This window comes from Chanodichthys erythropterus, chromosome 4, assembly GCF_024489055.1.
Source record: "Chanodichthys erythropterus isolate Z2021 chromosome 4, ASM2448905v1, whole genome shotgun sequence".
Taxonomy (NCBI): Eukaryota; Metazoa; Chordata; class Actinopteri; order Cypriniformes; family Xenocyprididae; genus Chanodichthys; species Chanodichthys erythropterus.
The window spans coordinates 16,465,477-16,486,638 of record NC_090224.1 but is presented as its reverse complement, the minus strand read 5'-3'; the positions used below and the strand labels follow the sequence as shown (position 1 = coordinate 16,486,638).

At 36.3% G+C, this 21,162-nt stretch overlaps 1 protein-coding gene across 1 annotated transcript in view; it reads right to left on the bottom strand.

Moving 5' to 3' along the window:
- Positions 1-729: 729 nt before the first annotated feature.
- The window catches only part of cep85l (centrosomal protein 85, like), a 64,807-nt gene continuing 44,374 nt past the window's right edge, over positions 730-21,162 (bottom strand). Inside the window, 10 exon segments of the mRNA XM_067384302.1 lie at positions 730-2,446; positions 4,711-4,891; positions 5,901-6,008; positions 6,192-6,242; positions 8,593-8,710; positions 9,026-9,180; positions 10,554-10,706; positions 11,265-11,462; positions 11,562-11,679; positions 14,654-14,739. Of these exon segments, the coding sequence (XP_067240403.1) occupies positions 2,283-2,446; positions 4,711-4,891; positions 5,901-6,008; positions 6,192-6,242; positions 8,593-8,710; positions 9,026-9,180; positions 10,554-10,706; positions 11,265-11,462; positions 11,562-11,679; positions 14,654-14,739 (1,332 nt within the window). The 3' untranslated portion in view covers positions 730-2,282.

The following is a 21,162-nucleotide window of genomic DNA, read 5'->3' as shown; positions in this document are numbered from 1 at the left end:
TAATCTCATTATACCCTGTTTAAAAAACGTATTGCGTTCATAGAGTGAGCGTTTCACTGATTGTTTACAGCTTAACGGACGTACACCCATAATTCGCGCAAACCAGCGTCATATTGGGGGTGCGCGTGTAACTGAAGAGCGCGAGCTACGAACGCAGTATAACGTCATACAGAACAGGGAAGTTCGCTTTTCTCAGACTTTTTTTTCGTAACAAGTTACGAAAATAACGTTAGAATAATGACGCTCTTTGTGACCGCACATACTGAATCAGGACAACGCGTTTTTCTTCTTGACAGAAATTAGTATCAACAGCTTTCACGTTTCACGCTGTTTTTCAGCTTTCAAAATAAAAGTCTTGCAGTAGAAAAACATTTAGTTGATGTTTCTTTGACTGCACACTCCGCGACCCATCAGTTGAGACACTGATCTACAGACTTATTGTCAGCAAAAACAAACCAACCAATGTAGAAAAATACTTTATTTGACATTTGTACAAATGAAAAGCATTTTACAAAATGGAAAAATAGTTAATACTTTTGAGAAAAAAGTTTTACATAAATAGACCTTTGGCTTTTGTAAAATCTAGCTGGAAAATTAAAAGCTTAAGATTTAAAAGACTGATGTGAAATTCAAACATACCGTTAAGCCAACCAGTGGCTTTCAGTGCACAGTGAGTCGGTCATGTCAATCAATGCACATTGCTTTTGTATTCATTTATATATATATATATATATATATATATATATATATATTTATATATATATATATATATATATATATATATATATATATCTACACAATTCAGCATGCTATCAGATATCACACTGTCCTGTAATGCACAATGAAGAGCACCACATACATTCTCCATCAGGTTATTAGCATCTCTCTCTGCCTGAGAAAAATATGCATTGCTTGTGAATATGGCTTAGCTCGCCTGCACCTTTGTGAAATAAAGTTCTCTGAGAAAACTCTGTCTCTGCCAGTTATGGAAAATACCCTTCGATTACTGTGGTTCTGCTGCATAGATTCGTAAAGGCACAGAATAATAATAAATATCTGCAGAAATGTGTAATAAATGCTGGTTAATGTGAGGTTGCATAGCACAGTATACTTGTAATATTTAACTAATCAATTCCTTAAAATAAAAAGAAAAATTATTCTAACACTATGCACATGCACAATATTATGAGCACATTATGACAAAACCTCCATTTGAAATTCTAAACATGCTTAATATACTTTAAATACAATGAGATTAGTCACAATACATAAGCAGTATATAGACATTTGTACTGTAAATATTTAAAACGTTCGTCACCTTGGTGCAAATCTGCGTGCAGAGGTTGACATGACCGCTTCTCTGGACTTTACATTATCAACTATAAAACAAACTCAGCTTGGGGTCAAAATGAACTTACACTTAAGAGTCAAACGATTCAGAAGCACAACGAATAAAAGAAAACTCTAAAAATTCCTGAGTGAACAAGTTTTTGCATTGATTTCGTCCATATTCCTAATTGTAACAAGGACTATATGTATTATCTGGAGTATATAAACTGTCATAAGTGTGTTCAGGCGGTCACAGGAAGTGTATCATCTGCAGAACATTCTGTTTCCTGTCTGACTTTGGAACTCAACATGTGCAACTTGTTCTGAACTGAGCTGTGCCGCAGCGTTAAAAAAGCAGCTCATATTTTATTCTAATTAAAAATAGTTAAACGGTGTCCTGAATAGATTAACCTGGATTCCTTTGCTGTCTTTTATTTTTAAATGAAACATTTACGCTAATGTACTTCAGATGAGATGCAGGGTGTTGGCGATGAAGGATCCTTCGGTTGCTGCGATTCCTGGCCTTTTTCAGATACAGAGGATCCTGAACGTCGACCTGCGACTTTGTTGGGAGCTTCTTTGGGTAAAAATGACTGTGACTTCATGAAGTTTGGAGGTACAGAAACAGGAACACAAGGCACTTTAAGACACCAGTTGCTCTACTTTCCCTCAAAGACGACCGACAGGACCAGCAAGGCCTCCAACAGTCTCAATAAATATATTAAAAACACACGACATTCATTCAAACTCCTTGAAGATTCAATGTCCACGAGAAAACAAACAACAAACTTCTTGAAAAGACGTCCTTGTAAACTGGATTCACAGCTTGGCCCAACCTTTAGTAGTCAGAAAGACTCTGTTTCCATCAGGTTGACTTTATTTTCCCTTTACAAGCGCTGGGAACGCCGTCTGTCCCGACAAGGTGGAAATGGAAGCCTCTGGAGAGTCGGGCGTCATTGCGTCACACAGTTCTCACCCATGTCCTGAGCGTAACGGTCTGAGATGACCGTCCGCAGCTCGTCAATGTCTTTTCTCAGCTGGCACACCTCCACCAGCTTGGCCCGTAAACCGTCCTCCATCAGCGGCTTCTCGTTCTCCTCCGCCGAGCAGCTCATAGCTGGAAAAAGGGCAATAGGATCAGTTTCACAAATGGGAATTTTCATTCTATTGGCCGAGATGCTTTTTATATGGGTAATTTATTTGGTGCTACATTAAGACCCCGATATACTCATGGCGTTTAGATGAATATGTAAATATGTGCTGCGTGCTTTCCTTCCAGTGATAAAATAAACAGCACGCAAAAACAGTCAGTGCCTCATTTCATCAAGCACAACTTCATTTTCTACCATAAAGCTGCTATCCAGTGTGTTCATGTTTTTCACCCGCAGAGATCTTATCTCGACGGACTCTACATATGAAATGAGTCAGAGAAGAGTTCCATGTGAAAGAAGGCGGAGCCTAAGCGCACTCCTCTTATTACGTTATCGTCACGGACCAATGATAGTACGAAGGTGTTTTGCAGCTTGAGCGAACTTTTCCTGAGAGTTCGCATTGGCAAGCCATCCCAAAACGAACTTTTTTTTGGCCTGTTTTTGTTTTAAATGACGTCACATCAATTCGTTCTTCGATTTTGCTTGAAGTATATCGGGGCCTTAAGAATAAATGCACTGTCAAATGATGTCATTTCTAAATTATGAAAATATGTTAATGTCTTTTAACTGACACATCACGTTTCACATATATTACAGAAGCTAAAAGAGTCAAATGGAACATTTCTCTTTCTTTGAGTTTTCAGTTACTAGCTTAGCATAGCGCTAACAGTTACTTTTGATTAGCAAGAACAAGATTCTTGATCACTAACACTTCCGTTCAAAAGTTCAGTCAGAAAGATTTTTTTTTAAATGTTTTTGAAAGAAGTCTCAAGCTCACCAAGGCTGCATTTATTTGATGAGAAACACAGTAAAACTATAAAATTATTAATACTTATAAAAAAGTTTTTTTTTTTTATTTCAAATGTAATTAATGCAAAGCTGAATTTTCAGCATTATTACTCCAGTCTTCAGTGTCACATGATCCTTCAGAAATCATTCTAATATGATGATGTTCTGCTAAAGAAACATTATTATTATCATCAATGTTAAAAACAGTTATTTTTGTGGAAACTGGGACATTTTTTAACATTATATATGTTTTTACTGTCACTTTTGATCAAGTTAATGCATCTTTGAATAAAAGTATTAATTAGACCCCAAACTTTAAAAACACTAATAATCTCTTTAGCAAATCTTAAAACAAATATAAATTTTTCATACTGTGCAATATAACGTGATGCATAAATTCAATTTTAGCATTCAAAACAATTGATTTAAAGGGATAGTTCACCCAAAAATGAAAATTTGATGTTTATCTGCTTACCCCCAGGGCATCCAAGATGTAGGTGACTTTTTTTCTTCAGTCGAACGCAAATTATGATTTTTAACTGCAACCGCTGCCGTCTGTCAGTCAAATAATAGCAGTAGATGGGAACTTCAACTATAACAGTAAATAAAACTTGCTTAGACAAATCCAAATTAAAACCTGCAGCTCGTGACAACACAATGATGTCCTAAGACACGAAACGATCAGTTTGTGCGAGAAACCGAACATTATTTATATAATTTTTACCTCTAATACACCACTATGTCCAACTTCGTTCAGCTTCCTGTTAGTGAGGTCAAATACGCGTTCTGGTGACGGAAGTGATGTCTCGCCCATATACTTCAATGAGCCCGAGACATCACTTCCGTTGTCAGAGCGCGATCTGACCTTACTAGCCGGAAGCTGAACGCAGTTGGACATAGTGGTGTATTAGAGGTAAAAAATTATATAAATACTGTTCGGTTTCTCGCACAAACCGATCGTTTCGTGTCTTAGGACATCAATGTGTCGTCACGAGCCGCAGGGTTTCATTTGGATTTGTCTATGGAAGTTTTTTCGACTCTTATTGTTCAAGTTCCCAATCACTGCTATTATTTGACTGACAGACGGCAGCGGTTGCAGTTAAAAATCATAATTTGCGTTCGACTGAAGAAAAAAAGTCCTCTACATCTTGGATGCCCTGGGGGTAAGCAGATAAACATCAAATTTTCATTTTTGGGTGAACTATCCCTTTAAGTGTTCTATTTTTAATTTTAAATAATGAATCGAAATAAGAACTAAAATATGAAAATGTTAAAAATTAAAAATAAAAAATGCTAAAAGTGACTAGAGATGCACAGAATCATTATCTAATTTAAAGCCAAACAGGCTTATGCTGGATTACTAATAATGCAAATAAATACAAAATATAACAGAGCACTGTAAAAATGAGAATGTGCTGCTAAAGCTGGAATGATTATTTACATTTGATTCCAAGCAACAGGGCCAGGTTGGGCTCTTTTCCTTGAGCTCTCTGTGTGAGGACACTGCACAGGCCCTTAAGATCCAGCAGACACAGGGACATCTCCTTCAACAACGGCCCAGCCTCCTTCAGACACGACCCGGTGGCCACACTCAACGTCTCCTCGTTTGTCCGCCTTTGCTTCTGTGGAGATAAAAATACAGCTTTACACACTCCTCCTTGTGTCACACAGCAGGGGGAATCAGGACAGAGCCTTTAAAGGGAGTTTCATTTTAAATTATGAAGTACAATGAAGCCCCGGCTCGTCACATTCGCCACTGGAGATTTGAGAGAATAGCTATTTTCACCTTCAAATGCTATTACGAACACAAAGAATGTGTCTGTGAAGCATTATTTCAGCATTTTACACTCGTCCGGTGCAGTGTGGGAAGAACTTTCAGAGTCTGGACTGTAACGCTGATGACTAAGCTTAACAATTGTGTGTCCTGATACAGATTACTTGCGAAACACATTATTATTTCTCAAAGCAATGCTACAAGAACAAAATCAGAAGCAAGTGTTTGTGAAAACTAGCCAAAACAGTGAACGGTGAGAGGTGGAATTACTGGCACTTACACAGCGGGACAAAAGCAAGAGCGGAGGAGAAATTATGTGATTTAAAAATGATAGTGAACTACATTGTGAGGGAACCACATTACTGTCCACTGATTTGCAGTGTAAGAATATATGCAGTCATCCTTTACAATGGGATCTTTTATATTTGGTAATTTCTTGCGGGTCTCGCACGAGAAACCAAGTAAGAGCATGCTTGCTGATAATCTGGCGTGTCCCTGTCGCAGCTCTGTATGATGTATGGTCTCTGTGCTCGGCTCCAACATTGTCTCTGTGAAAGTCTGTGTGGATCAGTGCGGCTGAATCACGCGTGACTGCGGCTTTGTGAAACTGCCTGTTCTCCCTCACCTTGAGACTGTGCGGTGAAAAATTACGTCCTGAATTCTAATAGTGTGCTGTGGGCCAGTTGGGTTATTCATGACTCGACTGCCACAAAAAGCAGGGCGGAGAATTTAATGACACAAAATGAGCCTTCAATCAAGCTTCTAAGCTCCGCCACAGGGCTCATCTGTATCGTTTAGGATGAAAAAGTCTTAGCAGCACTTTAGAGTCCCTTTGTGGGTGGTTTGGAGTGCCGTACCTGCTGAAGAGTTGCGGAGAGCGTTTCAAGTTCTTCCTCGCGTTCCAAAAGCTGTTTACGGAGTTCCTGCGTGATCCCCCTCTCCCTCTGCAACTTCTTTTCCAAGGCCTGAAAAGAGGACGAAAGACATGTGCGTCTTATCCAAACCTGCTTTGATTACGCTATTCAACATAAGCATACAAGACACGTCCCATCATCCTTCCAAGAATAAGAGCCGAGGATGATAATAACAATGCAAACCAGGATTATTATCCTAAAGCTTCCACAACAAAGGGTAGAAAATGATCTTACCGACATCTCCAGAGTGAGTTTGTCAATTTGCTCCTTCTGATTGTCAATCAGCTGAAACAAAAAGAAAGAAATGCCAAATTACACAATTGTGACATTTGTGTAATTTGAATGAACAGAGAATAAAAAGCAGTATCCAACATACCGGTGGAGGCCTTCAATACTGTTTAAAAAGCATCCCAAGACTAAAAGTGGCATTCATAAAGTGATTTATTCAACAATTTTTGTTCACTTCCATTGGTTTGGTAATTTCATAGTATTGATAACTTCAATATTATTTTAAAAGGTGGAATATAGTTCATAATACAGAACAGTGCGGAGCCCCTAAAGGGACCTTTGCAAAAATAAAAACAGACTTTCGCATTCACAAGAAACTACTGTGTGCACTGTGCATGAGAAACTTTTCATGCGCGTACAAAATTTTTTGCATGCCCGTGTGTTACAATTTACAGTTTATGTTTACTATAACCTATTCCCTTTTTCCTCATGTCAGTTCACTATAAAGTAAATGAGAGTATGGATTAATAAAGATCTATTTGCTCAAAATTTGGCTTTCGTTAGGGCAGTAAATCCCTAAAATCATGGTCAAATTATCGCTTTAACGCATCATCTGTGGCAGATGGCATAATACGGCTGTGTGCATTGTCCTATTTGCCCAGTTCAAGGCAAATATATATATATATATATATATATATATATATATATATATATATATATATATATACACACATACATACACATACAGTACAGTCCAAAAGTTTGGAACCACAAAGATTTTTAATGTTTTTAAAAGAAGTTTCGTCTGCTCACCAAGGCTACATTTATTTAATTAAAAATACAGTAAAAAACAGTAATATTGTGAAATATTATTACAATTTAAAATAACTGTGTACTATTTAAATATATTTGACAAAGTAATTTATTCCTGTGATGCAAAGCTGAATTTTCAGCATCGTTACTTCAGTCTTCAGTGTCACATGATCCTTCAGAAATCCTTCTAATATGCTGATTTGATGATCAATAAACATTTATGATTATTTTCAATGTTGAAAACAGTTGTGTACTTTTTTTTTCAGGATTCCTTGATGAATTTGGATGAATTCAAAAGTTTGGGGTCAGTAAGAATTTTAATTTTTATTTTTTTGAAAAGAAATTAAAGAAATGAATACTTTTATTCAGCAAGGATACATTAAATCAATCAAAAGTGACAGTAAAGACATTTATAATGTTACAAAAGATTAGATTTCAGATAAACACTGTTCTTTTGAACTTTTTATTCATCAAATAATCCTGAAAAAAATATTGTACACAAATATTTTGTACAATTGTACACATTAAATGTTTCTTGAGCAGCAGATCAGCATATTAGAATGATTTCTGAAGGATCATGTGACACTGAAGACTGGAGTAATGATGCTGAAAATTCAGCTTTGCATCACAGGAATAAATTACTTTGTGAAATATATTCAAATAGAAAACAGTTATTTTAAATTGTAATAATATTTCACAATTTTACTGTTTTTTAATTAAATAAATGTAGTCTTGGTGAGCAGACGAAACTTCTTTTAAAAACATTAAAAATCTTAGTGGTTCCAAACGTTTGGACTGTACTGTATATAAATGGTACATTTGAACAGTTGAATGTAATCTAGACAGCATTTTTGGGCATCATATGTGGGAATGCGCATATGATGCCTTAAAGTGGTGTCTAGGTAAGCAGCTCACTAGGTTTTAATTAATAAGAGAACAGAAACTCTTATTTGTACAGTCTCTTTATACCTACACATTCTGTCTTTGGTGTAAAAATTCAAAATATCAGTGACTTAGAAGGGGCTTTTGCACCGGAGGAACCTTTTCATAGTTACTAGAACTATTGGCTGAAGTACACAGAACTAGGAACAATTTTAGTTCTAGGAACTCCTTTTGGGGGAACTAAATTAGCTCCTACTTCAGAGTAGGGTCTAAACCAGAACTACTGGAACTATCAGTGACATAAGTGTACGTTGATTGGTCAAACGCATGTCAAACACCAGCAGCTGGCATTTTTAAAAAGCCATATAAACATATTTACTCCACGAACTTTGAAAACAGCGATAACGGCATTTACCTGTTGTCCACCACGGTGATATGATACTGAAATAAGTTGTCATAAGAGATTTTGTCTCTTAGCCCCACTTTTCGCTCTTTCAGTCGCATAGATTATCAGTCTACATTCCATCTCTATCACGAAACCCACGACACACAACAAACACAGCTCTGTTCCTGTAACTGACTTCCTAGAACTATTTGGTGCGAAAGCCCCTTTAGATTCATAGTATAATGTATTATAAGAAAGAGAAATCTGGACATAAAAGCAACATATGATCGATACTGTGTCATTAGGTGAATCATGGGAGATCAGTACCAGGCTGCTCTGGCTCTGTTGTTCTAGCAGACGAGTGTTTTCCTTCTCTAGCTGCTTCAGGTCCAGCATGGGCAGCCGTACTCCATCCTCCAAACACTTCTCCACCTTCTCTTGTAGGCTACAAACAGATGTTTTACAGTACAGTGAGTAAAACGAAATAAGGCAGAGAGAAATCTCGACAGCTCCTTATTTTATATATCAAAGCTGCTGTGGCCTTTCATTATTTTTTCAGTCCAAACTGATGATTGGCCTTATTTCATCCCCAAGTTAATGCCACATTTTCTCAGTTTTAATAAGAGAGCACAGCACTTTGATCTTCAGCTCACTTAACTGAGCACTCTGTATATAAAAAGTGGCTTTCAGAAAGAAGCCGAATCAAAAGCAATGCTTCTGGCTGCGAGGTCTCAACAGAGTGAGCGTTTAAGTGCGGTACCTTTGAACAGCTGCCACAAGCTCTTTCTCCCGCTTGGATTGGGTCTCGATGATGGTGTCTTTCTCCTGCAGGAGGGCTCGGTTCTCCTCCAGGGTTTTCTCCAGCTGGGCTACGGTGTCGTCCAACACCTGCTTCTTCTCCTGCACTTCCTGCAACTGAGACGCCACAACACGGACAGAGATGAATACAGTAATGCTACTACACAACAATGCTTGAACACTCTACACACCTTTATAAACATAGTTTTGTAATGTTTATTCTGCACATAGTTCAAGCAATTCTATTTTCGCAGTAATACTTATTTTTGTCTTGCCTTCCAGTAAATTGATGTTTAAATATGTAGACATCACTAAATCAAGATAAATTTATCATTTTTTAAGACAATATGACTTGTTTTCATAAACAAGTGCATTATTAGAACACATTAATAATTTAATATTTTTATTTATATATATATATATATATATATATATATATATATATATAATAAAATAAAATAATAAATAAATTAATAAATGTTAGATTTGATTTGTTCAACCATTGTTGGACACTACAAAATTCTCTAACTACAAAATAACACAAATTAATTATTTTGTAGTTATTTGTTAGTTTTGATAACTTCACTCTTTTTTCTAAAAGATGGGAAATAGTAATACAAATGAGTAGGTGTTTCCAAATGTTTTCCATTTAGTTTTAGAACGTCTGAACAGTTAAATCTATTATTTGCTAGAATTAATAAAATAAAATTAAATACATTCATTCAAGAGTTTGTCTTACACAAATTCATCTTGTTTTATTCTGATATTTTTACTGAAAAGGATTGATATTAATTAGCAAAATGATTTTTGCAGTCAACTGTACTGCATTTAATCCAACATCACAGAAAATGTTTGGCTCAAAGTAACAGATGCCTCAAACTGCATTAAAGAGCTAAGCAGGTAAGAAAAATATGACCCCCAACATTTGTTGGACTGTCGGATAATATTAATCCTCTTATGGTTGTGCATACTAGTAAACTGCACAAAACAATGATTTAATAACCCACAAGTAAGATTATTCCCAAACATAATGAAGAGCGCCTGCTGTCACATTAGCAGCTGTTAGCGCTGATCTATTAGCAGAACGCCATGGGGAATGGCACTGCTGTGTTGGTTTAGGAGATGTTAATTATGCCCTGAATAACTGAACCAAGATCACTTTTGATTTTTGAGGCTGACAATCAGATTTAAATTTTTATAAGTTTGTGACGAACTTGGAAAAGGTGGCATCAGAGATGTTGGAATTGTAAATAAAAAAAAATAGTAGTAATTATGGCTTGGTTAAAAATATAAAATCAAACTGAATCAAAACTGGAATTGAATTGAATCACAAGCTTGTGAATCGAATCGTGAAATTTGTGTCAATACCCAGCCCTAGTAGTAACGATTTGTCACTAAGATGAAGAATGTAAATCACTGTCGAATCAGCCAAACACATGACCAGTTTTGCAGTTTACGACTTTACAATAAAGACGGAAAATGGCACGTACCTGCTGAGCCTGTGTCTGGACCTCGTCTAGCGAGGGCAGGTCTGCCAGGTACTTCTCCAGCGTCTCGATACGCTGCTGCTTCTCTTGATTCTGCTCCTGCTCGCGCTGGCATTTCTTCTTTAGACTGCTGATGTAGCGGTCACGTGTTTTCATCTGATCGGAAGCACAAAGCATCTTTGTTCAGCTTCAGTAGGGCATATGAAACAATAGGTTTTATTCACAACTAATTTGCATGTGAAATCGGTGTGCATTTTCACAAACAAATCATGATTCAACAATAATTTTCAAACTAAAATTTATTGTAAAGTGGAACAACTGAAACCAAATGTACGCAAAATCACATACTCTGAAAGCCCATAGTAAAGTGAAATTTTATCCAGAGATATTTCGTCTTAAATATAGTTCACCAAATAAAGTGAAGGAGTAAGAAAAGCTGTGTTATAGCTCGAGCTGAAGACGGAGATATGTGTATGTACAGCTGGCTAATGAGACTAATCTGATTTTGAAAAGCAATGTTTTATGCAAATGACTAACCTTGGACACGCTCATTTAGGAAACACCAAATTCATTAACATGTTGTGAATTAGATGTAATTTTTCTAAAGAATTCATGCAATTATTAGTGAATAAGACCCGAAATGTGACAACTTTCAAATATTTTGGTACCACAGACCTTTAGGAATGGGCGACTAGAAGAATCAGAAATTCTAACCTTCTCCTCCAGTTTCTTGATGTCTTCGGTGTATTTCTGTGTATTTTGTTTGAGAAATTCGCTGAGGTGGATGACCTCCATCTCTGCCGCAGCTAATTTCCGCCCCAGCTCTCCATTCTCACAGCACAGTGGGCTCACTCGCTCGGGCAGCTGAGATTTCGGACTCTGGCCAGATACTGGACTGTCATATGGAGAATCCTAAAAAGATGGAAAGAAGCATCAGCAGTAGGTAACTGACTCTTTTACTGCCATTATAAAAGTATTTTCTCTTATTTAATTATTTTCAAAGAGACATACCTTGGCCTTGAGCAGATACGAGTCATCATAGCGCCCCCTCTGGTTTTGGAGGACTTGTTGCGCCCTTAACTCGTTTTCCCTTATCCTGGCATGAAGCTGAAGGATTTGCTGCTTTTGCCTAGAAATTTAGTAAGACACTCAGTATTCACTTTGATTTTATTGGGATTCACAGTCTGTTGCACAGCTCTGCTTCAGAGCATTTCTTTGGTGTACCATGCAGAGAAGTTGTTTTAAAAACAAGTACGCTGAAAAATTCCTTTTGAGAGCGAAGGACATGCTTGCTACAGGCAGTCACTGTGATGTGGCAGGCACAACTGCTTTCGCCAGAAATGTTTTTACACTTGTATTGACACTTTAAAGTGTGCCTGTTGTACTTGGTTTGGACATTTTCTGCCTTTGAGCAAAATAAGAGAGAGTGTGTGGTTAAACAAGATCATGTTCATCATACTAAATACCAGCAAGATCTTGTGGAAAATGTCCTTTTAACCTGATGGATATCACTGAATTCAGGGTTCTGAAATATGACAACTGTCTCTGTGAAAACCCTAGACTCAGCCTGGAAAAATGTGGCTCAAAATTTGTGTGGGGAAAAAAATAATAATAATACTCCATAAATGTGACATTCTTTCTGAGAAAGAAAAAGTGAAAAAAAAAACAACAATATAACAATTTTACATACTAATAATACATTTCTGCCATGACAACTCTTAGAGAGATTGGCAAGGTAATGGATATGGCAATGTCATTGTATATGGTCTTGGTGGAATAGATCTGCTACTCTGCAGAGCAGGTACCGAGACTTGCTTCTGACAATACATTCACAGACATTGCTGTGAGCATGTAAGACATGCTGCTCATGTAATGAACATGAAATAACCCCCATAGCAGATCTATACAGGTGGAGCTGGGGAAGGTGGAGGGACTCTGAAAGCGCGCTGCAGACTGCTAACAGCAACACTACCAGTATTTGAATGTTGAGCCGCAGCTTATTGGCCACTGATGCAACAGCAACCAATAGAGACAGAGCGACACATATCATAATCTGAAAACCACGCCCACCAGGGGGGAAAACAATCTAACCGTCTCCATTGACTTTGTATTGCGTGAGGCTGCCTCCTTGTCATTTCTGACTTATAACAAAAAACAAAACAATGTCTAAAAGCTGCTATGTGACAAGGTGTACAGCAAACAAGCTAAAAAAAACCCACAACCAAAAACCCAGAAGTTTTTATAAGCTGTCGACCCAAAAAACAAGTGTTTAAGGACTAAAAAGTGGATACAGGTGATTGAGACAGAGTGCAACGTCATATTACAATGAGAACTACGCCCACTGGAGGGTAACGTAATCAGCGACAGGAAATAAAATATATAAAACTGACATTTGGATATTTGACTTAACAGTGACTAAATGTTTACTGCACACGTAGGCTTACTGAGGCCTACTAAGTGTCAGGATCCCAAAATGTACCCATTCTTCCTGCTGATGCTTCACGTCTTATTGCCTGTATCCACTTTTGTCTCTTTAAAGGCTGGCTTTTACAGTTCGGTAGCTTATAGAAACTTAGTTCTGGGTTTTTTAGCTTGTTTGCTGTACACCTAGTCATACAGCAGCTTTAAGGCATTGTTCTGTTTTTTGTTATAAGTCAGAAATGACAAGGAGGCAGCCTCACACAATACAAAGTCAATGGAGACGGTTGGATTGGATTTCCTACTAATTTCAGTGTTATTTCTGCAGGGTGGGGTTTTGGAAAGAGGTGTGTGGCTAAGTCTGGCAGAAGTTCTAAAACATTACTTACAACATCTTTAATAAATTAAACAAAAACATAAATGAGAGATATATACACTAAATGGACAGCAAAACTGCAATGTAGAAGCCTGACAAAAAGCAGACTGATGCCCAGCTAAAAGCGTGCTTGTTTCCTCATGTGTAATTCTTGGCAGGGATATGCGGTACGTTTGTGTCAGCAGAAACAGCAGACTGAACAGTGGCCGTCTGCTCTGTGGCATGTGTGGCACTGCTCCGTCTGTCAGAGCTAACCTAAAAGCAAAGCAACACTATGGGTGACGGCGTGATACTATAATTACAACCGCTCAAGGTCAGAGCAGTCACGACAGGGTCACAATCCTGAGCACAGCCGACATTGTGTTAAATTAATGAAATGCTATTAATGAAACATCTGCCCCTTCCCCAGAAACATGAGCTAATGATAAACCTACAGACAAAAATGGATGAATCTATTACTTTGTTTACGTGGGAGGTCGGGAAAGGCCTTGTTTGGACAGACAGTTGAGAGATGATGCATATAAGCAATGGCATGATATTTCTTGGCTAGGTTGAGTCATTTTTTAGGACATCTTTTGCCGTTGCATCATGTATTGTTGTTTATGCAGCATCTTGCACCAAAATCATTGTGTTGCGTTATCAAAGCATAAGTGGAATGTATTGACAATAGGGGTATAACGGTACACGTATTCATACTGAAAACTTTTGGTACACGTCTTTAGGTTCGGTACACTTGTACCGACGAATATAGAGTTGAACCACCAATGATTGCAATAAGCTCTATGTTTTGTTACTTTCAATAAGAAACAAAGTCTCATCCCTCAAATTGTCCATTTTATCAAGAAATTCAAACAATAAATGCTGTTTTCATACTCTTGGTGTGCGACTAAACGCGATCTTTCCTCGTTAATACGAGTTACAGAATAAACATGAATGAACAAAGATACAGTACATCTTACTAAAACGCATCTCTTGTAATTGTATCTCCCATAATTGCTCAATCCGTGTTTCAACGGTGGAAATACATTAATAAAGCAGCTTGTAAACAATATGTCATGTAGCATTACCTCAGAAATTCCATTCAGTGTCCACAGCTTGTTAGTTCGCTAGAGAAATGCACTTTTTCGCTACATATATGCACTATATTAGCCTATATATTCATTATATTTTACTTAACCTGTCTTGATTATTTAATTTTAATTGTTTAAAGTATGTTATATATATATATATATATATATATATATATATCATAATCTTATTCTTTGTGTATGAATTTATAAGCACTCTAAAAGTGTCTTTGTTTACTCACCGGTCAATCTCCAGTTCCCTCTGCCTCAAAAGTCCCTCCTTAATCTTTACCAGGGTATTGACAGGGAGAGAATTTCCACTCAGCATCTGCACAAAACAATAATTATAGCATTAGAACTCCTCATTTGGTAAACACGCAGGGTCAGGCTAGCGTGTACTTATGGTAAGCACACTGTAATTAGCATACTCTGTCATCATAATCACCATCGGCAACAAACTGCCACCAAAGTCATGCGGCATTACAGCGAAGAACTCCAGGGGGTTTGTAAAGGTCTCTTCTCGCCTAGAGGATGACAGCGAGTCTTCGCACTACTGAATCTAATTATGCATTTGTTTTTAACTTTACTTGGTTTTTCCAAGGATGCATGTGACTTCCCAGAAGTATGTGATTTGAATGGCAAATAAATTTAATAAAATATATTTATTAATTTAGAATTTATTTAAATTAATTTATAATAATATATATATATATAATTATAAATATATGCAAATATATATATATATATATATATATATATATATATATATATATATATATATATATATATATATATATATATATATATACATACATATATACACACACACAACACCAGTAATTATATTTATTAATTCATAATTAATCATAATCATCATAATTATTTGTACTTTTCGATGGCTGTCAATGGAGAAAGATGCTTTTTTAATGGTGCAGTTCAGTAACCTGCCAGCAGGGGCTAACTGGACATAACAGTGTCCCCAAATAAAACAAGATCATCTCGGATCTGATGTTATAATCCAGGCCTGGTTTCTAGAATTTCCGTGAAAGCTGATGAAAAACATCATAGCCCTTAAGTGAGTATGTACACAATCTTCAGCAGTGCATGTTTGAGTGAAGGGTGACAGGTCACGGCTCTTTAACAAAGATCATAAAGGCTAAATGGGAGCACTGCAAATGGCCCTATGAGGTGCTGTCAGAGTGCTGAAAGGACCCTGCTGAAGAGCTCACTGATGATGTCACATCCCATGCTTTACTCAAAACATACTGCAGACTTGGACGGATGACTCCATATACACTACAGCCTGTAGTTGTTAAACTTTATCCCCCAGTTTCACAGACAAGGCTTAAGCTAGTCCCAGACGAAAATATATGTTTGAGCTGTTTTAACTGAAAGCAACTTGTACTGACCTATCTTAAAAAATGTCAATGCCATTGTTTTGTCACAAGATACACACTAGTAATGTTTTTTTTTTTTTTTTTCTAGTAAACATTTATCAAAGCTACTTAAATGCGCAAACTGAACTAAGGCCTAATCCTGGTTTAGGTCCTGTCTGTGAAATCATATATTAAATATATGGGACATTGGGGAAAGATGTGTCAGCCCCTTTATGTAGGCTTAATGTTTCTAAAAACTATTTTAAAAACTATTATATAATTATAAAACATACTTACAATATAAATAATAATAATATAAATATTTAATATAAAAATATTTAATATTTAAAATATTTTTCTGAAAAAGACTTTAATCGCTACTTTATACACTATGACATCTATATTCAGGATTAAATGAACAAATGAATTTACAGTTAATTCATAAATTACTTAATTTTAGAAATATTTTCAAATGAATTAAATAATTTACATTATGACTTTTAAAATATTATAAATAATATTTAAAATTATAACATTTTGAAAAAATTATATTTATTTATTTTTTAAATTTAGCACGTTCTCCCCATGTCTGCATGGGTTTCTCTGGGTGCTCTGGTTTCCCCCACAAATCCAAAGACATGCAGTATAGGTAAATTGGCTGTAGTGAGTGTGTGTGTGTGTGTGTGAGCAGGTAAGTGAGTGTCCCAGCACTGGGATTGCACGAGTTAGAGCACTCTCAGTGCTGGGTTGTGGCAGGAAGGGCATCTGCCATAAAACGTGCCAAATTGGCTGTCCAGATTATTCCACTGTGACGACCCCTGACAAAAAGGGAGCAAGCCAAGAGAGAGAGAGAGAGAGAGAGAGAGATTTTTTTTTTTTTTTTTTAAATTTATTAAATACAATCAATAATAATTTAAAAATAAGTAATTTATTTACTTATTACTACATTACATCATTACATATACATCTTTACTGAATCTTTGTAATCAAAACAACTGTTCGGTTTTAAAATAACTCTTAGGCCTGCACTTGTGCACTGGATACTGGGTGGGTTATGGTACATTTTATCCATGAGACCACTGACCACCATCCAATAGATCATGTATTCAACTGATGTGGTCACGCAGGAGCAACCGCAGACGACCATTACACAACCAGTTATCAGATGTATTAACCTCATTTACATCAACTCTTTAAAATAGTCCATATTGTTTCCCTCTGCAGACTTGACCAGCCACCAGGCTCACAAATGCCAATCCTATAAATGCGGCACATATCAGTGGCACACTCCAGCCTGCAAACATGCCTTTATTTGCCTCTGGAGTGCTTTTAGTCCCAGCAGCAAACCGCGTGGTGATAAGAAGCAGGTGCCACTTTCATTGCCAGGCCTCCCTCACCTCTTCACATAGCTGGGGATATTTTTAACAGTCAGTGTGTGGTAAACACAACAAACTGGCTCAAATCTCCACAGTATGTGCACTCGGAGCACCAACCACTCATAAATAGTGAGCTGCGCAGGAGGAGTCCATAACCAGTTGGGTGGTTGGCAGCAGCAACAACAAACAGGCTGGGAAGCAGATGACAGGGACTGGATAAGGGGAAGTTGAGTAGGCAGTTCCCTCTATTCACTATTAAAAGATTAGTTCACTGTTACGTCCTTGCGTTGTTAATATTTTTCTCTCTTTCCCTGAGTCTCTCCTTTTTACTTGTACTTTCATAGTCGTGTCCCATTGGTTCACGCCGCTCACCTGGTCCCAGCGTTCCTGTGACGTCATCCGGTCGGTTCCCCGTGGAATAAAAGTGGAGAGTAGACGCCGCTCACGAGGCCTGAGACTCTGTGAAATATTGTTTTGTGTGAAGGCCTAATTCTGTGTATAGTGAGTTTGCGTGTCCCGTGTGTTTGGTAATTGTACTCGACTTTTGTATTGTCTCATCTCCATTTGTTCCACCTCTGTATTGTGCGCTGGTCACATCCGAGGTTGGAGGAAGAGACAGATAAGAAAGTCGTGCGACGTACATTGTGCACACATAGGCATTTCACTTTGTATTAGATGCCCTAGTTTACTTTTGCATTTGGGTAGTTAGTGTAAATCATGTAGTGCGTCGGGGATGTGAAGACTCTTGTCTTTTGGGTAGTTAGGTTAGAATTTTGGGCCACAAGTTAGTTTTTGTTCTATTTGTTTCTTTGATTTGGATGCCGCCTGTGTCCCCTCTCCAATCCTCCCACTTTTCTTTTGTGTTTCTTGTTTGCCATCTGTTTTCCTCCTTCATTTTTATACTCATACTTTGTTTATACCTGTATATAATTTCTTGTTTAACCCTGTGTTCTCATTGTAAATATACTTCTTTAAAAATCGTGCTACAAATACCTCACCACTTGTAAACAAAACTGTAAACCAGAATGACTTTTTGTCTCTTTCTGCATTAAAAAAGGGTGCAAAAGAATCATAAAAAGTATAGTAAAAGAGCTTATATGACTCAGGTATTTTATCCAAAATATCTACACTCTAAAAAATACTGGGTTAAAAACCACCCAAGTTGGGTTGAAAATGGACAAACTCAGCACTTGGGTTAAATGTTTGTTGTTTATTTAACTCAACTATTGATTAAAAAAAAAAAAAAAATCAGACACATAATTACTGGAGGCAGCAATAATAATTAAAAGGTGAACATATATTAAGAAGCAATTTAATAAATGTTTATTGTTTAATTATCATTCATTAAACTTATCAATAAATGCTCATTTATTAAAAATATTAATGAATGTTAATTTCCAACATATTTTAGGTTCATTTTAAGCAAGCAATATAGTAATTTTTAAACAACAGTAATTTTCAACCAAACTTGGGTTGTTTTTAGAGTGTATGATCGATTCGGGTGTGCAAAGCACTATATTTTTTTTATACTTTTTTAAGCTTAGAAGCCTCAATCTTATTCATCATACCTGCACGGAAAAAAGCGACCAATGCATAATTAAAATATCTTATTTTGTGTTCTTCTTTTAGAACATTATGAGGTTGAGTAAATGGTAAAATGTTATTTTTTTGGAATTAACTAATATGAAAGCTAACGGGGTAATATCTGAGGGTTATAACATTTTCTTAGACATTATTAATAAGTTCAATCCTTTGCACCGGAGAGTAATGTCACATTTCTACAGTATTCTGTTAAAACAAGAAACTGTAGATAGAACTACAGTCAAACAGGCCTGGGAGATAGAATTAGGTCTTAAGATTGATCCAGATAGTTTGGAAGAAGGCCTTGAGAATATACATACTTGTTCAATTAATGTAAGGCATAATTTAATTCAGTTTAAAACCTTGCAAGGAATATATTTTTCTAAGGTGAAACTGCACAGTATTTTTCCAGAGGTTTCTCCATTCTGCAATAGATGTAAAGTAGCAGAGGGTTCTTTGACTCGCACACTATGGTTGTGCCCTAAATTACAGGAATATTGGGAGTAAAGTAAGTAAAATATTGCTTTTCTAAAGCATTCTCGAACCATGTCCACTTTTAGCTATTCTTGGGATATCTAGTAATCTAGAAATGTCTGATATACATGAAAGACAAGCTGTTTTATTTGGTATGGTAACTGCTAAGAGGCTGATTTTACGAATGTGGAAAACTGATTCTGTGCCTAAGTTTGAAATGTGGGGTAGAGATCTTGTAAACATGCTTGCATTGGAGAGATTAAGATACATTAACAATGATAAACCTGAGGTATTTGATCAAATTTGGGGACAGAATTTACATATTGTGTACACAATAAATACAATTTATTGTGTACAAAATATTTTATTTTTATATATTTTAATAGGATTAAGTGACTCTACAACATTTACAAATTTGTATCCAGGTTAAGCATTACCTGTCTATAAAGATAATTTGTCTTTGTATGCATCTGTCCCTCAAATGTTCTGTTTGTTTTGTTATAGGGTTTTGTTGTTGTTGTCTTTGTTCTGTGAAAAAAATAAAAAGCAATAAAATAAATGTAAAAAAATAATAATAATAATAATAATTATTAATATTATATTACATTTTAATCGAAGTTTAATAGTATAAATTGGCTTCCTGTGACAGGCTGAAGTAGCCCAACCATTCAACCACAGGAAAGCCAGCAGCCCTGTGATGTCTCTCCATGGCCACCAGGCTTTAAGGGTGGAGAGCATGTAGGCCAGGACATAGCTGTCATTCCCCACCAGCTTGTCTCTTCGGGTGGTGTTGTTACCACATGCCAGAAGTACCATGCCATTCCTATCAAGACCAGGACTTACATTAGAACTATGCTGACCCTAGGCCTGTAAATCTGTCATAAATGAGAGCTGTTATAGGTCTGCACTGATTTATGGCATTTATGTTTTTATGCTAAATGTTACTTACCAATAACTAAACAAAATACAAAACATTCATCAGCCCAAAGAATGCCTGTCCTCTTGGAAAGTGGGCATCTAGTGGGAATAAAATCTGTGTTTACTTAATTTTATGCCATTATATAAACTAAAAGCTTCATGAGTCATGAGTTTGTCTAAACTTGCTCCTCCACCTGCTCCTCAAAGCTCCTGACAGCAGTTTTGTGTTCGTTTCCCTCCACACAGTCGTTTAAACAGTCTGAGATGGGAACAGCTGCTTGAGGAAGGAACCTCATTTATTAGAGTAGATGAAGGCCAGAAAATGCAAAATGCTGTATCTTTAATTAAACCCCCTTAGGGTCTCGTTCCCCTCAAGTCAGCAACTTTGAATAGGTCTTCATTTGACATTGGAGAAACCTCCTCTGCATATTTCTGTTATTAACTACTAAACATTAACTCTATGAAAAAATTGTGATGAATTTCCTATTTCCAGGAACGGAAGGGAATATATATTTGGTCAGTTTCCCAGGAAGAGAAAGACATACATTTTAGAAATGCATATACTGAAACTTCAATACAGATTAGTCAATAATTGTTGATGTTATGGTAGATACTGGAATCTATCTTTATATTTCTTATTCTAATTCTAATTATTTGCAAATTCTAAATACAATTCTATACTAGTTTGTGTAAAAAAAAAACATAAAATTATATTATTTATTATGTAAATATGTTATAAAAATAGCATAATAAAATATTAAATAAAAAGAAATACAAAAAACAAAACCAATAGTTTGAGGTCATTTTAGGACATATAAAACATTGATGACATAATTGATGACTTAAGTAAGCATTAGTAGATAGCAATATTGGCTGATATTGATACTGTTAAACAAACAAACAAACAAATAAATACTATTGGCTGATAACCAATATGGTACCAAAATATTGTGTCTTCCTAATAAAAAAAAAAAAATTGTTTGTAAGTTAAGTGTCCATTTTTAGCAGTAGCATATAGATGAACTC